Source organism: Eurypyga helias, unplaced genomic scaffold, assembly GCF_000690775.1.
Source record: "Eurypyga helias isolate BGI_N326 unplaced genomic scaffold, ASM69077v1 scaffold22222, whole genome shotgun sequence".
NCBI classification, from domain to species: Eukaryota; Metazoa; Chordata; class Aves; order Eurypygiformes; family Eurypygidae; genus Eurypyga; species Eurypyga helias.
In genome coordinates this window covers 399-24,144 of record NW_010234347.1, presented here as the reverse complement: position 1 = coordinate 24,144, position 23,746 = coordinate 399, and the positions used below count along the sequence as shown (strand labels likewise).

General features: G+C 41.6%; 1 protein-coding gene across 1 annotated transcript in view; it reads right to left on the bottom strand.

Annotated features, from left to right (window-relative positions):
- Positions 1–2,750: 2,750 nt before the first annotated feature.
- Positions 2,751–23,746, bottom strand: part of NELFA (negative elongation factor complex member A) — a 21,193-nt gene continuing 197 nt past the window's right edge. Inside the window, exons 2-12 of the mRNA XM_010146400.1 lie at positions 23,677–23,740; positions 16,650–16,821; positions 15,369–15,530; positions 14,330–14,419; positions 12,433–12,563; positions 12,178–12,247; positions 11,277–11,365; positions 8,352–8,463; positions 5,774–6,030; positions 4,621–4,720; positions 2,751–3,105 (exon numbers count right to left, since the gene is read on the bottom strand). Coding sequence (XP_010144702.1) covers positions 2,921–3,105; positions 4,621–4,720; positions 5,774–6,030; positions 8,352–8,463; positions 11,277–11,365; positions 12,178–12,247; positions 12,433–12,563; positions 14,330–14,419; positions 15,369–15,530; positions 16,650–16,821; positions 23,677–23,740 — 1,432 coding nt within the window. The 3' untranslated portion in view covers positions 2,751–2,920. The remainder of the gene's footprint in view (positions 3,106–4,620; positions 4,721–5,773; positions 6,031–8,351; positions 8,464–11,276; positions 11,366–12,177; positions 12,248–12,432; positions 12,564–14,329; positions 14,420–15,368; positions 15,531–16,649; positions 16,822–23,676; positions 23,741–23,746) is intronic.

The window sequence follows — 23,746 nt, the reverse complement described above, 5'->3', positions numbered from 1 at the left end:
CTCGAGACAAAAAATATTAAGTTCCAGGGCCAGATTTTGTTCTGTATGCAACAATTCCATTATACTGGAATTTAAAAGTTGATGTTGCCCTTTCTGAATTGTCTGGCATTATCCGTACTTTCAGGCCACTGGTTCAATGATTTCATTCTCTGAACCAAAGAACTCCATGTAGCTTTACTTTTACCATACCACTTCAACAACATTGCAAAAACTTCCCTTTCTTTAGGCATTTAAAAAAACCCCTTTCTAGATTCACAGATCAGGTTGAAGTAATGCTCTGATATTAAGGGTCATAAAGTCACTTTACAAATAAATTATTTTTGCAGTGTTAAATTGTCTCATCCTAATGACTTAACGGAATTAAAAATATACTATGCTTTCACTTAAAAGTTCAATTTATTGCATACAACTGACTTTAGACAAAACACACCTGGAGACCAACTTTGTTATGCAGCAAATACCAACTGGTATGAGGCAGTGAAGCTTCCTACACACTACTGCACTTCACTGCATTCTAGAGGGGCTTCTTGGAGAGGAGAGGGACAGCTGCCTCCATCCTGACAGCACGGGTCCGAAATGCAGACATCTGCACACTACAAGTTTAGGGAGGGACCCCCATTAGCCTCAGTACGCCCAAAGAGCCATCACACAGCAGCTCCCGACCGCTACCGAACTGCCAAGAGTCTCACGTCAACAACTTACATCGACAGCACACACCCCTCAAGTCACCCAATTTTCTAGAATTTCTTTCTTATAAATTGTATTTGGTACTTGCAGCTTATCCAGCAAGCAGGAACAGTTAAGACAGAAGTATCATACACGTTTACAGAAAACTGGTCATCATAAAATTTTAAAAATCTGAACGCAGACAAGAAAAGGAATGTCACTTTCCTTTAAACCTTTCCTTTAAAAGATGAATACTTTCATATTCTATTGTTAGCCCTTACTGTGTAACATACTACAATCAAATAAGTTATAACCATGAAAATGCATTTCTACCGAACTCATTCTAAAAAAACCTAAAACCCACTACTCATCCTCACTTGTCAGGCTGGTTTCTAGCTGTTTAAAAGAAAAAAAAAAACACCAACAGCAACCAATCACAATCTACATCGCTTCTGAAATGGGGTAGTTACGTGGAGGAGAACCCCCAGTGCGACAGTTACACATGAGTAACTCTCACACTAATACATGCACGACACTCTGTAACGGCAGCAGGTACCATCAAATAACTTGCCCACTACCCGAGCTAGGACGTTCTGTGCATTTGCTTAGAAGTTAATAAATCTATGCTTTTGGTGACATCTTAAAACACTGTAGAACACAGATTTTATTATTATTAATTATATTTCCCCCGTCCTGTTGGATAATTTGTATGAAAAAGCTAAAAATAAAATGCAATAAAAATCCCCCAATACAAAAAGACTCTCATCAGTCACCTAAGTGTCTTCGTTAGCACGTTAAGTGTACTTAAGGGATTTGGTCTGCTTTCTTTTCAGAAAAAAAGAAACAATTTTGTCTTAAGAGCTCCACTTTAACACGAACCTCCAGTCAGCCCAAGGTGTCTCCTCAGGGCCGACCAACCACTCTGCTACTCGTTTTTGCGTTTCCTTCTCAGCACCGTTCCCAACCAAGCACAGCTCCACGTACACGTACTGGCAGAAACCAGATGTTTAATCCAAAACTCCTTCAACTGATGAAACCAAAACTCCAAAGGATGAATCCTGAACATAAGCCCTCTCAATAAATGCCAGCGTTACTTGTACTATTAAAGCCAGATTATACCAGTGGTGTGAACACAGTTAGCAAGACAAAAATGTGCTTCTGCTAGAAAGGGACGAGTATAAAGCACATTCATATCCCAGCATAACTGTGGCCACACGAGTGACTATACTGATATAGCTACACTGGTAAAAAACAGCTAGAGTCACCCAGAACTTTTCAGATCAGGGCTTGGTGTTCGTGTGCCTTGTGACTGCTCAACCAAACCTACGTTAACACTGCCTCAAGAGAAATCTTCCCAACCATCTATGTTCAGATGTGTGTCATTCAACCACTCCTAGGGCCATTTTTAAATGAAGCTGCAATTGGTCTTGAGAAGTAACAGTATCACTTCCTCCCTGGTAAATTATGCCGTTCGAAGGGTTTGCTACGCAAGAGCCATTGATCAACTTCTACACCAAGATTTACACAGTAAAGAACCACCACTTCTCTCTTCCTAATTTTGATGGGGTTTTTTTCCTTCAGAAAGTTACGATAGTCAGTTTCTCTTCATCTCAAATAATGCCAAATTTAGATTAACTCATGCTGGGCATGGACACTGACAATACAGCGAGTTAATGAAGCTGCTCAACCCCATCCTACGGCCCAAACATAAATAAGCTAAACATACAGTGGGGACCGTTAGACACTGGACACCTACCACCTGCAATATGTAGTTATACTGCAGGTGAATGACACAATAATCAAGCACTGACCAGTGGTGCTTTGAACGTCCATTCTTACAACAGAACCCAGGTAGACAAAGAAAACATTTTTACAATAAAGATCTGTGCCCTCGTTTAACGGTAAACCGCAAATGGCTGCGCAGTAGTCCTCTCCTCCGACACTCGAAGTGAACTGCTCCCATCTGTAATCCTTCAGTTGTGATCTCCTTTTCTGGCATCTTGAACTGTAGGAAAACAAACACACACCAAGAACTCCCCTCCTAAGATCACCCTTCCCTCTCCCAAGATCAAAAAAAAGCAAGTTTGACACAATCTTCTGTATTCACTGAGCCCAGTTAGGTTGAAGATCCACAACTTTTACTCTGGAGGGTAATAAGAAACGTACACGTGAATGCCATTTTGTACAGTTGACATACTCTACGAGCTGGTTGACTCTAAGCTTGATTTGGTCCAGTCTGCTGTTGCTGCATCTCTTAGGAAACATTAGTTATAGGTTTGTACTTCTTGAATCTGGTCCATTCACCAGTAGCATAGTTCATTTCAAAGACCGTATCAACCAACATAGTGGTGCTGCCGGTGCCATCTGCCTTTGGTAAGTCTTCTGTATGCTCACTGAGTTTAATTTGGATGATGTCACCTTGCTCTTGGCAAGGATTCTCTGTGAAAACAAGAATAGGAAGAAATGACACAATTCAGCACTGTGTTAGGAAAAGTAAAAAAAGCACTTGATGGAGATTCTAAACCTTGTGCTGGAAACAAAACCCAAACAAGTAAACCCCAAACTGAGCAAGTAATGTCACTAATACGCAGCTGCACAAGGACCTTCCTCCCTCCATACATCCCAGACTGAGTTTTCAGGATAACAAAACCAGATGCCAAAAGATGAACACCAAGGCTAAAGCAACTGGAAGAACAACAAAAGGAGGAGTAAGGCATCCCAAAGCCATTTCTGTCTGCCTCAAGAACTGTAAGAGAAGTTTACATTTAAATGGCAGTTGGCAAACTTGAATTACCAGAGTTACTTCATTTGGGACACGATTTGTAGTTAAAAGCCTCAATTTTCAGCTATTCTGGGAGCCCAAACAGCTTCACTGAAATCACTTGTCCAAGACTCAGTTCCATTTCAGGGGTACCAAATGTTACATTTCAAGGTACTGGAACTGACACCCAGGAAGCACACGAACACCATATTTGGCAGTTATTTACCCAACCTTCAGAAGGTGCTGACATTATTACTGAAGGAATTCGTATTGTTACCTACTAACCTACATAAGCATACGTAAGACACACACGTGCACACTTCCAAAATAATATTTTACCTTGCATTACAAAAAAAACCTGTCCATGTAGATACTGAAGTACATCCTTTACTGCAATCTGAAGTAGCATCTAGTACTAAGAGCAGCATCGTTCATGTAAGATACATAAAACTTTCTGAAAGCCCAGGGACCATCACAGTAACTCTACCCTGGTCATCTTCAATCATGTGTTGCATTAACCCAAGTGGACGAGTCACATTTAGGCTCCAGTGATAAGAACCTTCAAATACCAAATTAGAAACCAGAGCGAGTGCAGATGATAGAGTTCACTTAAGGACTCTTAAGCCCCTTCTCATCTTACATCTGATAATCTTCTGGGTAAAACAGCCTTGGACTATCACGGCTAATATATGAAAGGACCTAGCCTAGAGACAGCTTATCTCCCTGTGGTTACCTGAAGTCTGAGACAACAGTTGCTACATTTCTAATGCTAAGGAATTAGCAAAGAGGGTCTGTACTACCCAATTTGTACCTTGACATGCCACAAAATAATTTACATTTGTTGGTCTTCCAGGCAGACTACTACAGCCTAACCAGTCCTGTTCTGGCTGGCTGCCTTGTTTCACCTCAATCCCCAAGCCACGACATTACATGTGTACAGTTCTGACTATATTGTGTTTACCAGATGCTCTGACAGACTGACTTACTGGAAATAGACCCAAAAGACCCATTTCCAGGTAGTTAGAACCATAATCCCTAAAACTACGTACAGTCCAGAGTAAAGCAAAGAATCCAGCATGTACAGAGTAAAGCTAAAGCAAGAGCCTTGTGCTCACACATGCACGTTTAGATATGCTAGGCTGCATTTCAGATTTGGGTCCTCAAAAACAAGCTAGGTTAGTCTCAATACGTGCCTCTGGATCCTGCCATGAATCCAAGTATAAGAGCCTTTTCTGGCCTTGTAACTTTGTTTGCAGTCTTGAACATCTCCTGCGCAGCATACATTTGCTCCCTCTGCAACAGATACAACAAACATGAATTCCAGTGGAGAAAACGCTCCCAACAGGTACCACATTAATACCTACAGACAAGCACAAGGGTCACGTGGAAGTTTCTCTACCTACAAAAAAGTAAACTAAGAAAAAGAAAAAAAAAAAGCCTTAACCTCAAGGCTCCCTTTAATGCTGACACCCAACACTTAGAGCAGTAACAACTGAATTCTAAAACCGTTATGGAAACATGTGCTAGGAGATTTAAAGTTTAAATTATCAATTTTGTGTTCTTTACCACATCAGGAAAAAGGTAGAAAAACCCCCAGTGCTTCCTCTACGGTCCAAACCAAGGCTTACAAGAATTTCAGAGGAGTTTTTTCTGAAATGTAATATACGAAGTAGAGGTACCGAGAAGGAAAAAGCCACCCAGCTTCTCAACGTTCAGATCTTGCTAGCCAGGTTTGCAGACATGCTTAGCAATCTCTTTGAATCAGTTACATCTGAAATTAGTTACCTGCTTGACTTCAAGCATGCACATAATGTATACCAACGTCCCAGCAGTAAGCAGCTTTTGGACGTAAACACTGGTGAGTTTCGCCCCCACCCTCGGGCTTTAAAGATGTGTAATGGGGGAGTGAGGGGTCAAGAAACAAAGGCTTTTGCCTTAGAATAAACTACTGATAGCTTTTCTTCTACCATGGCAGTGGCAGGATCCTGTTTTAGCAGCTTACATTACATGCTATCAACTGGGCGACAGCTCTGCCGGAAATACGCTTTTTCCCCCAAATTCTTTATGATAAGTAACAACATCATTTTACATAACTAGCAGTAAAGACATCTTACTGTGCCATTAACACTAAACAACTAAAAATGCGATTAACATTAAGACAGCAATACTAACAAAGCCACAAAATCTTTTCACTACTTTTGGTTATAAAAAAAACCACTAGCCTCAACCAATCCACAGTCCAAAGGCCAGGAACTGCCAACGTACTAAATAAGAGAAATAACAAAAGTCTGCATTTTCCAAATCTACATCAAAAGCAGCAGTCAAGAAGAACCTGTTTTTACTCACTGTGAGAGAGAGGCTCTTTTTCGGTGGCGGCTGTTGCTGAGTCTGGGGGACCACCTGTGGTGCCTGTGCCGCAGGGGAAATGGCAGGAGGCGTGCTGGGTGTTAGGGGTGCGGTAGGCGTAGCCGCAGGAGGATTAGAGTTACTGTTGTACATGGGTGTTCTTTGTTTGAATTGTGCAGGAAGAGTTGTGGTAGCATTTGGAGCTGCAGGCTCTTCAGTCTGTCTGTTAGCCTGCAAGGCCTCTCGTGCAGAGCCAGCTGCAAAACCCAATGAGGATAATTAAAAATATTATAATCCAGAGATTGGCATCACCAGTGGCCTTAAACCTAAAAATTCTGATTATTCCATTTTAGCACCACAAGTCAATATGCCATCCAGTATCTGTATGTGAAACTGAAGAGCTAATGCACTTTCCACTCAATTATGTCTAGCAATAATTAGACAACCGAGTGACCAGCTGTCCAGTATGGATTACACTATATTTAGCATCAAATTTTAGGTTTAATGGATATCAGTTTTTTTAACTTGGAACTGCTTTATTTACTTTTTAGCTTATATTACTCTAATAACTGTACTCTGACCCTACCAGGATTACTGCTGTACTGTTATGTATAAGCCAAAACCATAGAAATATTTAATCAGTTTGTACCTAATGTAGCAGCAGCTTCCAAAGAAAATGGTAATTAAAGTCTCAAACAGTAACAAATACTGAAAATACACAAATACTTAAACTGATGACAGAATTAAATGTAGCCTTCACAAACCACTTATTATTTAAACAGTAACTGCTACGAGGATTAAAACCCCACAGTACTGACAAGCCCTAACTGTTACTTCTCCAAGTCAATCCATTCACCTGCACTTAAGGGAGTTCCTATTCCAAACCTGGCTGCAGGTGGAGGCTGCATACATGATCAAGTTACTGGGATTTCCTAAGTTACCATCTGTCTGGCAAGTTATAATTACCCAGTGCGCACTCTAGCCAGTCCCATTCTTTTGGGGCTCTTGGAGACAGAGACAGCTGTTTCAGCACCTCTCCCAGCTCTCAGGAGGTTTAAGCTAACCTAGTCACACTGTGTTCACAGCAGACAGAAGGGCAGATACGGACCAGAGCTATGCTGATGCCTTTCAGATCAGGTCTCAGAGAAAGAGGTCTCTCCTCCTAGGCACAGGTACAGCCCCGGTTTTAACGGTACGGCTATTATCCAAGATGATGTGGAACAGGACAGTGAACACTTGAAAGGACGTTTGTAACAATTTGTTAGCCATTAATTTTGTGCAAATCTCTTCAGTTTTATTACTGGCTTCTTCTCATGTCAGTGACCTGCATAAAGTAACATGTCTTAATTTTATAATCTGAGGTTGCAAGAGACCAAATCTGTGGATCTTCTGTGTCCATCTTATATCAAGGAAACAGTTTTATACTCCTTGCCTGTAAGAAAAGCTAGATACACTTTTTCATTCTGGAATATGGAAGTTAGAAAAAAAAAATAGAAAACACAGACAATAGAGAATTTTAGACTAGGCTTTTCCTGATGTTGAATACAACGCCAAGGCTCTGGAAAACAACACTAGCTGCTGACAACACTGATGTACTCTAGGCTGCATTCCTCCTGGGGATGCCCATTTTCTACCAGAGAAAGATTTCTATGGATCTTCAGGAAACTCTCAACTGTTTCAGGGCCAAGTGATCAGGTTTTGCATATGCAGTTTTCTATGACTACCAACAAGGCACAGCTCGCATACATAAAGGCAAAAATTCCAGCACCAAATCGCAACAAACGAGAGTAAAAGTAACGCATTAAACCGAAATGTCGGCGCTGTTAACTGCAAGGCCTGGTGATGAATCCCTGTCATGTACATCTTGGTGCAAACTGATACATTCCTTTAAGACTTTACATGTGGCAGGGAAGGAAAAGTAAGACCAAGAAAACGGTGTAGAAATAAAGGATTTGTACAACTGCTATTTTATACTATAGGTAATTTTCTAGAATTGAACGTAATGTAGCATCTTTCAAAATATGCAGAAGCTCAGCTATTACCTATCAGATTGCTATAAAAAGGTAAAAGGAAACTGGATGGCTTGATCCCAGCCCATGTGAAACCTAATATGCACCTGCCTCTAGAAACATATCCGACTCTTGAACGCAACTGGTTTGTAAGTGCACGCATATGGACATGCCTATGGAGTATACACTCCAGGCTTAGGTGTATTACTGGTGTCTCTCTAGGGATTAAAAAAAAATGACAACTTCTATTACAGAGTAAGAAAAAACCCTCTCAAATAGAAAATTGCTTTGTTTGCTTGACTTCACTAGCAGTTGTTTTAAGACTCAAAAACAACCACCATGTTCCTTATTTAGGTTAAATGACATGCGTGGTTACCCAAAATCCAAGGGCTGGGTCCCTGCAATGGATTTTTACACTGCTAAGGTTAAGTTTCACTAAACTTGAGGAATGTTTGTAAATAAAAAGATCTAAACAGTAACACTGTATAGAGTTGGAGGTACTGGGTCCAAAAGAAAACCCTAAACAAACAAAAAAATCCCACCACACAAACCAAAAAAGCATCTTTTACCTGGCTGTGTTTCAGAGCTTGGGATATACGAGGAAGACGGCACCACACTGGGAGTAGCAGGTAAATAACTTGTAGAAGGTAGCGCAGGCTCATTGTTTAACGAGCCAATTTTCTGTAAAACAGAAATGAAAGCGTTATAGCCATGCTGCATATATTTACATGCTGGTTTTGCATTTTAAATACATTTCAACATTAGTTCTACTACAGTATTTCATTTGGGAACTTAATTATGGACTCCTCTGTTCGGGCAAGTTTGCCCTTTCAACCCTAACTCCCTGTACAAACTTCAGGCATTGGAATTACCCTAGGAGAGAAAAAGCAGATTTTATTCCCCCTCATTCAGATCAAAGTTGCTTCCAAAGGCACAACCTGAGCCAGGAAAAAAATACCAGTAGAGAGAACATACTTCTGCAAAGAGTCAAACTGCTGTTCCCTCGCCCCATTCCTCAGCTGGTAGTGTGGAAACAAGATGATGAAATTCGTGCAGATGGTACTCTGAGGAATTACCCTACAGAAATAAGTCATCTTCTGCCTGAGCAAACATGCTCTTCACTATTAGTAAGCAGAAACCGGTGTTCATCTATGGGCAGATGGCCTACTGAAATATCACCCAGGAGAATGCAAAGGCCTCTGGGACACGAGCAAGCAGAAGGCAGCAGTACAATCATGGGTAAAACCCTGCTTCCACTGAAACAGGCGGTCAACACCAACACAACGGATGTCATCTAGGATCAAGCCAAAGAAAATGCCACCTTTTGTACTTAAGTATCCATGATACTGCACACACAGAAGACAGCAGCATGGTATCTCTATGAAGATCTTCACTTTAGTCCAATCCAGCCATGTAAACATGAGGGGTTGACAGAAGAAAGCAGTTCTGGGGGAATATGTCTAGAGACAAACCATTTAAGGCAGTCTTACTAGACAGAAGATGGATATTCCATAAAATGTGGAGTTTGCCACAGAAGATACTTTTAGCATTCTGCAGAAAGACAGGCAGTGACCTTCACTCTTGACACAGGCCTACCAACATGCTGGTTTTCATGCGTGCCATAGGTTGCTACTCCCATAACCGCGGGACCAATGTTGCATGTGCTTACCATTAGGGTCTAGAGAAAAAAAAAAAGCCTCACTAACCACCCAAACCACAGGCCTTTTAAACAGAGTGCTCTCCCAAGGCAAGCATCACACGTCAACGCACAGAATTAAAGGCACGGAGGTAATCGTGACTACTTTAAATTTGGAATGAGAGAGAAAGCTTAAGATTTGAAGTGGATTTCTATCACCCTATGAGGTTTGCAAACACTGAGTGCAGCAGCCTCAAATTATCTATTAGTATCTAAAGAACCCAGTTGTCCAAATTAATTCCAGGCCAAGGCTTGCTGGAAGAGTACAGTTTCTAACTCAGAAGTGGGGAGGGGGAGACCTAACATCCTTCTAAAATCCATGTCCTTGCTGAGAAAACAAAAACACCCTCTCTCATAAAACAGGAAAAGCTCTACACACAACTCCATTCCCCACCTCCCATCCTGACTGAGCTACCTCTGCCAACAGGTCTGCTTTTTAAGTACATAGAATCATAGAATGGTTTGGGTTGGAAGGGACCTTAAAGACCATCCAGTTCCAACCCCCCTGCCATGGGCAGGGACACCTTCCACTAGACCAAGTTGCTCAAAGCCTCATCCAGCCTGGCCTTGAACACTTCCAGGGACGGGGCATCCACAGCTTCTCTGGGCAACCTGTCCCAGTGCCTCACCACCCTCTCCAAGAAGAACTTCTTCCTGATATCTAATCTAACTCTACCTTCTTTCAATTTACACCCGTTACCCCTTGTCCTGTCACTACAGGCCCTTGTAAAAAGTCCCCCCCAGCTTCCTTGTAGCCCCTTCAGGTACTGGAAGGCTGCAGTAAGGTCTCCCCGGAGCCTTCTCTTCTCCAGGCTGAACAAGCTCAACTCTCTCAGCCTGTCCCCATAGCAGAGGTGCTCCAGCCCTCGGAGCATCTGCGTGGCCTCCTCTGGACTCGCTCCACGTGGTCAATATCCTTCTGATGTTGAGGGCTCCACAGCTGGACGCAGCACTCCAGGAGGGGTCTCACAAGAGCAGAGTACAGGGGCAGAATCCCCTCCCTCGACCTGCTGGCCACACTTCTCCTGATACACAACTTTTTGATAAAAGGATAAAAAAGTGTTAAGAGGAGTGGCCACCTCTGAACTTCATGGGTTTTAATAAGCACAAGTTTATAAGCCATGGGTAATTTGAACAGTATTTCTCCCCTTTCAGTAGTAATGTGCCTGGCTAAACCTAGTTACAGACAGGTTTGGAGACCTCAGAAAAAGCTGCTTTCTGGATTAAGCATCAATTCTCAAAGATTACAAGCTAAAAATGGAGAAAATAACCACAGATGAGTACTAGTGTGTAGGTCCTTTTCTCAAGCCAGAAGACAGATGAGCTGCCAAGACTTCTTTGTTACTTGTTTGCTTCTATTCAGCTATCCCTCCTGGGCACAGGCCAACGACAAGGGCTCCTCACTGAGACTTCCACGGACACCGTTCCACTTGGGTCACAAAGGATGCGCAGGCACAGAGTGAAACCTGCAGGGACTCCTGAAAATAATTCAGCCTCTCTAGGGTCAATGAGCCCTCCTATCCCTTTCATCTCTGACAGAAGACTACAGTCCTCAGTTACAGAAATGCCCTACCCCAACACAAATTTAAAATAGCAACAAGAAAGCAATCATTTTACCTTCATCATGCTTTGAAGTTTAACTCTAGTTTGGTTAAAATACAATGGAATTTTGAAATAACTATGTGAAGATTTTTACATTAAGAGGCATGTTTCAACAAGGTAGTAAAACACCACTACAGTGTTTGTTTCAGAGTAACATGCACTGTGGCTTGCTCATCTTTTTTTTGCTTGGTTTTACCTGTGTAGACACAAGACCAGCAGCGTAATCTGGGGTAGCGTTTTCTACTACTGTTTCTTCTTTGGCTTGCTTCTCCACAACTTCTGTATCTATTGCAAAAACAGAAGTCAGCTCAAGGAAGTTTTCTGAAATGAATTACAGATGCTTTTTTAAACAAAGCTATAAAAATGCATTTCTCAAAGTCTGCTACAACATGCTGAAAGAGGTATATGCTGAAAGGTTGGTAGATACAGGAAACTTCATACACAATTTTGTAATCAACCCGATTATGAACTGAACCACAATGAAAATCCATCAAGACACAGGAACAGAGTAATTAAGCAGAATTGGCTGCTTTTGTGCCATTAGAATGCACCACAACCCAAGCAAAAATGTAATTGCAATTACAATTTTGTTCTGAAACAGTACTCTCTTCTTTGGTGACAAATACAAAAAGGTTCTTTGGGGCAAATATGCTGCCCAGTGTATCTTTCTGATACAGTTAACTGCACTGTGACTTAAGGCCAGTATATCAGGTATGTTATCACCCGTTAAGATCTCTCAACCAGAAGTTTGTCACCATTACTTTCAGTTAATTTCTACACAGCTGGTAGAAATAAGCATTCCAAAATGGCTCAGAACAATTCCAGTACTGAAGCCGCTCACACACCTATGTGCTGCCCCAAGCACAACCCACTGCTTCAACCCTTTCACGCAACCAAGCGAAGGCACATGGCAGTATCAGTAGGACCACTGAGGACTTTTTAAAGCGTTCTGTTTGCTTAGTTTTTGTGGTTTTTTCACCCTTTTTTTTTAAAGTTTAGCTGAAGATAAGCTTTAACAAATGAAGAACAAAACAGTACTACAAAACTTGATCCATTTGCAGGCATGTTCATAGCCTTTTATAAGTAGCTACACCAACCTAATGTCTTTCTTCTTCTCTTTGCTTCACGGCCAGCACCCACCATATCCAGCTCAGAGAAATCTAGCAGCTAAAAAGAAAGACCACAGAGAATTCAATAATCATTGTTAAATTCATGTAACCGATCTCTAAATATTGCCCTTAGTTTTTTCTTTACTATACTGATACTTGATTCAAAACAGCAACAGAAATTCACTTTAGATCGGGGAGAATGACTGTGCAGGAAAGCAAGAGACTAAGAAAGGGTGCACCTACCTTGACTCCTCTTTCTTTGCGCAAAGGTGTTCTCGAAGGTGGAATAGGAGTTCTATTTCCAGAAGGACTAAATACGCTAGGTGCTGAAGTACTCCTGAATGGAGCTTGTTTTGGTATTCCTTTGAGTGGTGCTTAGGGAAGACCAAATAAGGCAACAATTGTAATGTATGTCTAATTAGTTATGAAAAAAAATAATAAGAGGGAGAAAGCTGAAGAAACCCTTAACACACACCTCCCCATCCCTTTAACCCAAATATTTATAATGTGGAACTGCCTATAATGCACTACACGTCCCTCAAAGGTCAGATTAGGTTTTAGCCTTCAAACAAGGGCTAAGAGCCAATCTCTAATGCCTGCAACCCCATTCTACATGAAGTAAGCAAACAGGCACACTGCTCTCAACACGTATTTTTCCTACAGGCGTTTATGCTTTCCTTACTTCTCACAAATCAATCTGAACACATAAAAAGGTAATGGGCACAAATGTTCCGGAACCAATTATTGCCAAAGTTGTTCTTTGAACTTCAAAATCTACTTACTTGGTAAAACTGTATTCAACCCACAATTCTTAGCCAAGCTTCTGTGGGGCTAAGGACTCGTAATCTACTGGAAAGGTAAATTACTGCTTCACAGAGGGGTTTGACATTCTGGAGCTGCTGTTCGCACAGGGAGGTGGATCCAGTTTGGGTCTATATTGCAGACAGAAAACCTGCTCTCTCCATACTCAGTAGAAACTGCTACACTTGTAAGAAGCTGTTTTCCTCCCAACTTTACACTGTCACCCTTCTACCTCATGCTTAATGTAAGTGCTGAAAACAGCATTTTTTCATCAACTGCTAAACACTTAGGGACAGAAGCATATCTATCAGGTCTTTGAGCCCTCTGACAATCTCCCCATACCCGACAATTTGAAGATAAATACAGAATTTCAATGAAAGGTTCGATACTCTGTATCCCTCTACGTGTTGTACTGAAAACCTCTTCACCACAGGACAATCCTCTGTGACCAATGTTCATTTCAGCACAGTAACCCCAGCTGGTCCTCTAACTCCTATTTCTAGATACCACCAGGCTCTAAAGGCCAAGTCTAAAAGCTACCTTTATGAGTTCAACAGTTAAAAAGAATGTCAAGGAGAAGTAATGGTCAACTTCTGTACTGGGACAATTTTTAGTTCAAATTACAACTACACTTTCTGCACTGCCTGCATGAACATGTGGCCTAACTTTGCTGCTCTAAACCACTTCTTAAATAGCGTTAACAAAGGGTTAAACCTGTGCAGTGACTTAAAGTATGTTATTAATTCTGAACTCTCCTTTTGCTCCTAGTCAAAAAGTTAATTTGAAAGATTCAAGCAGTTGGGGAACTTCAGCAAACAGTCAAGATCTATTAATGATTGATTATACTTCTTTGTCATGTCCATCCAGTAGAAGTCACTGCACAGCCCTGGCTGCAGAGAGCACACTGTCCCCTCTTCTTTCTCCACACAGATTTATACAAATACAAGATAGTTTCACTCTACTTCACAGCATTTCCAGGAGCAGAGCAGTTTACTGTGATCCACTCTGCTCCCCTTTGGAGCAACATGGCTTAGTCAGGAGTTATTCCTGGAGTGATGAAAATTATATTCTTACCAAGATCTACAGGCATGATCTAGCTGCGTGCATTTTAGAAGCACAGCAGATATACTTGCCATTTAAGAAAACCCCCACACTCTTCTTGTTTCTGACAAGACATGTCAGAAATATTTAAATATCAGAAGGGAGGGAGGGGGGAAAGGGAGAAATCTTTTGCTTCAAAAAGAATCAAGATTTTGTAAACACTGGACAGTAATTTAATTCTTCATGAAGGCTAGTTTATCAGATTATCTTTTTGGGAAGTGATGAACGTGAGCCATACTTGTTGTATCTATCTTTTTGACCAGTCCCCTGCCTTTGGCATGGAAAGGCACTCCTGCAGTCTTCTTGAGCTGTTGTGCAGTTTCTGTTGCTAAAAAGAAAAAGGGCTTTAATTATTACAGAATATGTGCTTCTCATACAAAAATGTTATTAATACATAAAAAGACGGGAATAGCAACAGAGAAAATTCTATTTTAATTAAAACACAGTCCATTTTATGCAAGGTAAACACAGTATTTGGAGAAAACGCAAAATCAGTATGACTATGCAACTGTCAAGACGGTCGAAGATGAAAGAAATTGTCAGAGTAGACAATTTACTCAAGCAAGACTGAAATAATTAAAGAAAGTTCTATATAGCACCATAAAAAGTTACAAATCTTGGATTTAACCAAACCAACTACTCAAGTCACATGAGAGGAAGAAGCAAGCTGCTGCAACAGAGCAGCAGCTGCAGTAAGCTATTTTAAGATTGCCGAGTTCAAGCGCTACCAGTACACGTATGTACACACGTGTTGCCTTTTGTTGGCTTTCACACCTTGTGTAGCCATACTGAGCAAAAGAAAGCATTAATTAGCAGCTCTTGCTCCCCGTTACAATAACATAAGGCAAAATAAGACTAGGTTCTCATTTCAGTTTTGTTTCAGTAGCTTTAACCAAAGCTGTCCCTCACAAGTCTTCACAACTGACTGTTAAACCTACCCATGAGAGAACGTATCTGCTCTTTAAAAAGCTGCAGCTCTTTGTATGCCTTGAAATCCGAACAGCATTTAAATGAAGGTTGGCATTTTAATGTAATCATGGCTGCAATGCCTTGCACCTGCTTTTCCACACTTATCAGTCTACCAAGGAAAAAAAAAATCAGCCAGGAAAGCTCTTATAACAGGATCTACCAAGGAAAAAAAAAATCAGCCAGGAAAGCTCTTATAACAGGACATTTTAATGTATAACCCCATACTGGAGAATAAGGCTGAAGATAAATCTGCCTTTCACCATTACATTTGTTACTTAAACTTAACAACTAGCTGTAACACTACTTACACTTCTGCAAGAGTTCCGCTCTGAGAGTGGCACTTTTAGGTTTCCTTTTCAGCTGGAAGTGTTTCACTGGGGGAGTAAGCGGCCCAGCTAGTGTTGTCAAGGCATTTTTATTTAAGTATTGGCATTCCAACGGCAACATAGCTGAAGTTTCACATTCACTTACTGCATAAAGAGGTAACACAGCACACATGGGTATTAGCACCTCTGATAGTGAATTACAAAACATTTTACATCTAGAATGTAAAGGTGTTTTTACATTTGAGATTACTTGTTTAAACACCAAGAGTAATTTAGTTCTAATTATTACACAGTATATAACCAGTTGTTTTTTATATTAGCTTCATACGAGCTTCCATGTTGGTTATACCTGGTCAAGTCACAGGAATCTTAAAGATACTGCTATTGTCAGAGTAAAAGAAGATGGAAGTGATTGAATTCTCAGATCACTTAAAAATTACACGTAGGAAGGAAACTACTAAACAGAAGTCTAAACCAAAAGTGTGAACAAACAATCATTTGCTTGGAGTAAGAAGCCAAAACGCTACCCCTTCCACGTCATTTCATTATTGGTCTGCTGCAGCCCTAACTCCAAGAACATGTTGATGCCTGCAGGCTTTTTCTAGGCAATGTGCTAGATCAAACCCACGGAAGTAGGAGTAGCTTTGCATCACCATTTACTACACTGTGCGAAAGCGCCTGAGCCAATGTTTTCAGCCGCTAGGCAATCTGTAGCTAGTCAGACATCAGCAGCGTAACTCTTTTTGTCAGTCTCCCCCACAGCAGCCATCACTTGCCTGCAGGGCTTCCAGCACCCCACCTGCCCAATACAACGGTGGTGCTGCCACACAAGCACTGCAGAAACAGAGCCTTACCATCCTCTTTGGTACTGCAACGTATGAGACAGAGCAATACATGAAACATCTTGATATACTCAGCTACAGGAAGTCAGTTGTTACCTATCTGCGCACATCCAGCCTGACTACGACACCGATGAATCCACATTAACTTGTGCATTGCCCTCCACAAACACTCAGGGTAATACCTGACACGGAAGTTCTGATGACATGTGAATAGATAATTTGAGAAGTTATCACTCCTCAAACATCACAGTTCCCAGTCCAGTAACAAGCCAGGCCATGAACTGTGCCAGTTAAGAGACAAGACACACTGCTTGTCCTGATATCAATCCTGTTAAGACAGCAAGACTGCCTGTAAAAGGACAGGTTATTTCTGAAAAAGAGTATTACACTTGCGTAATTTTCACCAACAGAAAAGGCTTACCTTTTTCTCTAAGCTCTCCTAAAATATCTTGAACATTGGGATTCTGTTCTTCAAGATCAAGGTTAAGGGAGCTAGTATCTGGAAAGGATTTTAAAATATCAGCTACCATTAAGACCCAGGGGTCTGAATCCAAGGTAGCGAGCTGGATAATTTCAGTCAGTGCCCCTTTCATCTAACAAAAAAAAAAAGAAAAATAAAATCAACCAATTGGAAACAGTTTTAAACAGGTTATAGTTGTCTTTTTAAAATTAAAAAATCCACTAGACAAACATGCACCGTGTTTTACTACTGGGGAAGGGAAGAGGGAGGCTGCTTCAACACAGTTATACATTAACTCTAGAACTAAGAGTGAACCAAGATAATATTTTTATAGTGCTTTCAGTCAATCTAACCCAAGTAGTTTTTTGAGCTTTTGGCAGCTCGAAACTTTGTTTAGCACAGAACATTTTTACTGAAAGCAACAGGCAAGATTCTTACACTACTGTCTCCTTACATGCTACACTTACACACCCAGTGAATACACCTTATATTCAGTGATAGGAATATGCAATCAGAATACAAGTTATTTAGAAGAGGCATCTAAATGAAGATGTGCCCCTTTCTGGGCTACAGAATAATTAAGCAAGACAGACAATATCTGCATCATACGACCATAAACTAAGTCCTCGAATTCTTTTTTGCCTAGTCCAAAATAATGTGTTTCATGCTAATTGAAACTGTATTGTTTGACAAAATACGAATTACAGAAGTAGACCCATCCCTCTGACATGCCACAAGTAGCAAGATTTTTCATCTACCCAAAGCTTCCACAGACAGAAAAAAGTTATTTTTCTTTAAGCACCAAAGTGGAAATAATGCATAAATTGAATTAAAAAAAATATACTGTGTCAATGAGATTTCTTGTATTACTGATCAAATATCTGTTGGCACTACGAAATGAAAATCAAGGTGACTACAGTCAGGGGTTTACACAGGGAATCTATCAGTTGTTTTATTTTGTTCACAGGTAAGCTTAAACCCCCCCAAATAAAGACTGAACACTCGCTTTTCTTTTTTCTAAGTAATCTTTCATGTAAGCATCAAAGCGTTAGCGGCAGAGCTAAGATGTTTGAGACACACTGTGCGTCTATCAACCCACAAAACATACTCTCTGTATGGTATTAACATAGAAGAATTTATAAGCAAGTATAAGGAAATACTTGCACTTTGATTTTTCACAACCCACTGTGGCACAGCTTAGTTACAGTCTACGTGTTTCTGAACACAGGGAGACAAGTAAGAGATTCACCCTTACGATATATTTCTTTCCCTTTATTTAGGGCCAGACCTTATATAACGTAAAGAGTAAAATAAGCTTACTCTACTTACGCAACCCTTAAGAAATAAAAGTTAAATTTCTGCTCTCTATTTTTCTCCCCAATCACTTTTAAAGCTCATAGGCAAACATTGACATTTCTCAATTCCTTTCACCCACACGACGTTACTGCCCTCTCACTTCAGAGGTCCTTACAAACACGCTATCGGGCCAGTTTGTCCTTTACCCCTTGCACGTTTCAGCGCTCACAGTAATGTGCTCGTGAAACAAACCAAATCAGTTCAGCTGACCCAAAACTAGCATCTCTATAGCTTTAAGGTTGAATTACAGTGCTGATTTGTGCAAAACACCTGAAAATTCAGAACATGCCATGAGAGCTGATGAAGCTGTGGTTTACTGATAGCTCCTTCACAAGCTTTAATCTGGACATCACTAATGAATATAAGTGCATAAAATGTGATTTCCTCCATCAAAGCAAACTCAGGCACTACTTGGCGGAAAGATGCCTCCTGTACCCTCTCCATCCACCCTTCGTATCTGCTCCACAAAATTCCTATTTGTACCAAAAATACAGAGTTAAGTGCCCATATTCTGTATGTTCCCAGGGAGTTCCTGTCTGGGCATGTTACATCCACGCTGTTGTCAAGTTCAGACAACCTACTGCCTCACATGACCTTGGTGCCTTCAAGAAAGGAGCTCAGAAACAACCTGTTTGCCTAGCACTGGGCAAATAACGTTATCACAAGGCCTCACAGCAGAACGAATGTGGCGAAAGAACGGTCCCTGCCACGCACAGGGAAGTGAAGCACACGAACACATGCTGTGAGATACCCAGAGACCTTGTCTGGATATGGGTTTGCATTCCACAAGCCTGGATTTGAGTTCGGAGTCAGGTATGCCTTCAAATGCCAATTTAAATACACATTCCCAGTTCACTGTTGAACTGGCAGCTGAAAAAAGAGAACAATTTGTGGTTTGGGAACGTTTGAAACGCATCTCAAAATAAGAGAATCCTACCTACAGTTTTTCTGTTACTTTACAGGGCACAGCCATAACCCCAAACTCTTAATTGTATAGGATTGCAACATTGGGTCAGCAAGAGTCCCGTCAGCTCCAACCAGCATCTTGTTAAGCATGAATATCAAGATCTGATGCAACATGTTCTGGCATTTCTCTCATCTAAAACTTAAGGATCTTAAGTATTTTTTTCAGCTACTGGCACCAAAAAAAAAAAAGCTTAGGGCACAACTAGAAACACAGAACAAGAAAGGAGGAGGCAGGATGGAGAGTCTGGGAACAGAGACAAAGGGAGATTAATAATGGCTGTGCAGGAAGAATACACAAACGGCCCCAGGGGAAGAGGCAAAAAGGGAAATGCTACTAGAACATGCAAAGGGATAGCACCAAGATGACTTCCTGCAAAGAATTCCCATTCATTTTCTTTATATTATGCCTAATATATATGACTATACCTTTACACAACTGCATCAACAGTTGGCTCATAAACCAAATCAAGTTTTAATCTTTCAGGAGCCAAAGAGAAGGTGACATTTGATAGGTATCTGTCTTATTACAGAGCATTTTCATTAAGCTAAAAGCTTTGGGCGGATGGTACGGTATTAACATTTACACGATACAGACCTAGAATGGATCAAATATCACTACTGCATGTCCATTGTATTTCAATCATGAAAAAGCATAGAAGCGGCCAAGAGCAGTATTAGGTGAAAATATTTTATCACAAAAATGAAGCACAGTCAACACAGGCCAGAAAGATGCATAGCAGCCTGCCTGTTCTGACCACAGAGGGACAGTGTCGCATGCCATCTCATTCCCTTGCACTAGTACTCCACAATTCCCACTTGCGTTAATAGAGGGCTTCTGATCACATCAGCAGGTGAAAAGAAGCAGCACTGACTTTTGCTCCCTTGCAGCTACAGTAATAAATGGGCAGGCCACTGCTAGGATAGGCAGCGTCTTGCTCTCAAGGTAAGCAAGGGAGCAGGGGAGCACACGGTCCTCCTTCCAGACTTGGTGTAACATCACAGTGTAACCCTGAACAGGTACATTAAGTGCTGGCACAGAAAGAAAACCTGATCCACGGTGGCAAGTGCAAGTTAACGAGAATATAATACACAAAATAAACAGGGTAACTGTTCTGCCAAACTCACAACTGAAACTCTGGTCAGCACTGCACTGAACTTTAGGTGTCACTGCAAATAAGCGCAATTATCTAGAAAAAAATTAGCAGATGAAAAGCTGGAGAGGGGGGTTGGTGGGGGGAAAATTCAAGAGTAGCAAGTTCTGCCCAGAGAATTACAGCAGGAAAGGATGTTTTTTGATAACTGCCTACAAAACACACTTAAAAAGAAAATGGGAGCCAATTATTCTCATTAGTCAGCTGGAACAAACAAGTAGTAATTAGGTTCACAGCATGATAAAAAATTAGGTTTATTACTTATCCCACAGGAGCACGATGAGGATTAAGTCACTTACAGATATACAGTATTTGGAGTGTTGAATGAAAACATTACAAAAACTGAAGGATATTACATTTGAGGAAAAAAACCAACCCCACCTAAGTAAAGCACTGAACTTTCAAGAGAGCTCACTGTAGATTCATTTGTCTAGACTGAAGCTTTCACAGAGATTTAGAAAGGACCAGCAGCCAGTTAAACCCCTTCTAAACCAAATACCACCACAATTTCCTTGATTCCCACACAACCTTTTACTCAGATGTCTGCTCTCAAGTGGATTCCATGTTATTCTATGCCTCAGTGAAAATCCTATTATACAGAAAACAAGGGAAAAAAGTATTTTGAAGAGAAAATAAAGTCCCATCTCTTCTCTAGCGAGAAGAGTATCATTTAATGTCTTACAACAAACCAGTAAGATAACCTACATCCGCTCTCAAGATTCCCAAAGCCTTATAAAGCTGATGCAATAAATTTCCCAATACTACTAAGTTTCCAAACACCAGCTCGGTGCTTCCTACACACGACTGATACAGACTGGCACACGGCATGGAAAGACACACATGACTTTCCAAAGAGACTAATGAAGTACTTTCACCGTGAAGTTCAGTCATTTTCAAATGTGGGAGTAATTTTCCAAATGACAAATTTTAGTTCCAGGCAGCTACAGGTTATCCTGTACTGGTGTATTTTGCTTGTAAAAAAAGACACCACGTTCAGCATTCCACAAAACACTGAGCAGAGAATACTGTAGAGAAGTACACGGCACAGTGCACATACACTGAACACAAGCATACATATATATATGTGTGTGTTCTGGGTATCATATGTAAGATACCCAATACCACTCCAAATATCCCAAATCTTGACAGTAAGTTATGTAACAGATCTTCACAAACACAACCTGTTTTAGCAAACTCACCACAAACGATGAGTATCTGATACAACATCCCTTTCTCCCAGCAGATTGGGTACACCAGTTATTTTTACTATTTATAGAAGGAATTTTCCAATGATAATAGCAGATGTATGAGCAATGTTAGGGATTTCTGCCTCATGAGTTTTTCGTTTTTAACCCCTTCCTTTCAGTTAAAAAGAAATCACATGTCCCTGAAATAATTAAAATGTTACAGGTACTTTGCAAAGGACTGAAAACATGCTAACTCCCTAGCACCCGACCAAGTGTGCTCTGCTCACAATGACTTTCATCAAGTTTATGATTCATCAAGTTTATGATTGAATTCACAAACTCTGTCAAAGAAGTGAAAAGTCCCACAGTATTTTTTTGTTACAGCAGTAACAAGAGCTTTGTATTTGGAACACAACTGATCACCTTAACGGCACACTCGAAGGTACAGCAACTGACTCGCCCTTCTTTACACACACTTTACTTGATCTGTGCTTTTGTTAACCATGAAGGTAAAGGTGCTGGCTGGATCCTACCTCAAAAACCATTTACAAAGTTCTTTCACCCACCCAGTGAACACTCCAGCAGCATTTCAACAAGTTATTTCAGCTTGCTCGAATTCTGCTCCCTCAGAGTTGGCATGAGTGTTATTTATGAAGGTCCCTAAGCTTTATTAAGCTCTTTTCGATCTAAAAACAACATTAAATTGTTAGCCTTTTCTAAACATTGCAATGCTAATTTCTTTCAAGCCACTTGGATTTTCACTCTATTTCAGAAGAATTTTTCATAATCAGAGTTCATACGAGCTTATGCACAGCTGCCCATCCACCTTTCTGGCCTCGGTAATTTTGTTTGTCCAAACTGCATTTGTCACACACAAGGAAGACAGCTTGTGCGCTGGACAGACATTAAAAGCAAGTGTCGTGTTTTAAAAATCCAAGTGAACACGCTGAACAAGAATTATTTTAATTTTTTTATCGACACCAATTACATGTAGTGCAGTGAACAACCAGACGCATGTGGCAAGACACCTACACACACTAAACTACTGCTTCAACGTGGTACTTGTGCGTTTTCAGCTTAGAAGTACACAAAAACTAAGCATACAGTAATTCAAGTTGCATGCAATAGCCCAAGTTACGTACTGTCTCCCCACACCCTGCCTAGTATATATGTATATTAAGCCTAAGCAGCAGCTGTGTCCTAGCCAAGAGACCGGTGCAGGCACAGCTGAGGATACCCGACACAGGAAGGTGAGGAACTGCACGCCACCTCCACGATGGTCACCACAACACTATACACAGGCTGAGGAATTCCTCAGCCTGGCTAAAGAAACTGAAATGTTTTCCAGTCATTCTCCAGCTACTTCCCCAAAGAGCAGTAGCTGCCCACTGGTAAGAATAAGCTGGCTGCAGACGAGGTATGGTCCAGGGCCAAATGAATAAGCTTTTCTGGATCTGTGATGACAGCCTGCAGAGCCAGCTCAGACTCAAGCCAGCCAGCTTATTAGCTAGGGTAGGACAGTAAAGGAAAGCACCAGCTGTACCCAGAAGGTAAAAAGAAGCAAAAAAACCCACACGATAATTTTCCTCACGCAAGACCTGACTGCAACAAGGTGAGGGGAAAAGCACTGTTCAGTGCAGACCCCAGGTCTTCCAGTCCCAAAGTTTCAGCACTTGCTGCTGTCCTTCCTAAAGCCAAGATGTTTACCTTGGGACACCTACACAACTGCCAGGATGAGAATGAAGGAAGGCACAGGACTGCTCCTAAGTGACCATGCCTCTGTGTCCTAATCCTAGAGCCACCATTGCCTCAGGAAGGCAAGCCCTCTTCCACAAAGGCACACAAACAGTATCAAAACACAGCCCTACGAGTCCGAGTGAAGGTGCGAGACGGGTTTCAGGTCAAGATTGTTTTCAAAAGACCAGTGCCGAGCAGAGATTCCCCGGAGAGCAGGAGCAGCAGCAGCAAAGCTTCCACTTCGCTCGCTCATCAGGGGGAATCTGAGCGCTTTTTCTCACCCCAAAGCCTCACTCCTCCGAGCTGGGCCTCAAGGGACCGCTCTGCCAGCCGAGACCTTCTCCCTTCCCATCCAGGTCTGCAAGGCTAAACGCCCGTGGGGCCCAGCCCCTGAGGGGGAGCCCCGCGGCGGGGGCAGTGAGGCGGCCCCGGGGTCCCCCTCCCCACAGACTCCATGTGCAAAGGGCAGGGGGGAGGGGGAGGTGGTGCTGGCGCTGCCCCCCTTCTCCCCTCACGCCACCTCCGACCTACCTCTCCCCCTCACACGCACCCACCCCCCCGCTTGGGTTCAGCTTCCCGCTCAGCTCTCACCTCATCCACCGCCCGGCGGGGCAGGTGCAGCATCCCCAGGAGCAGCTTCAGCTTGACGGCCGGGGGGGGG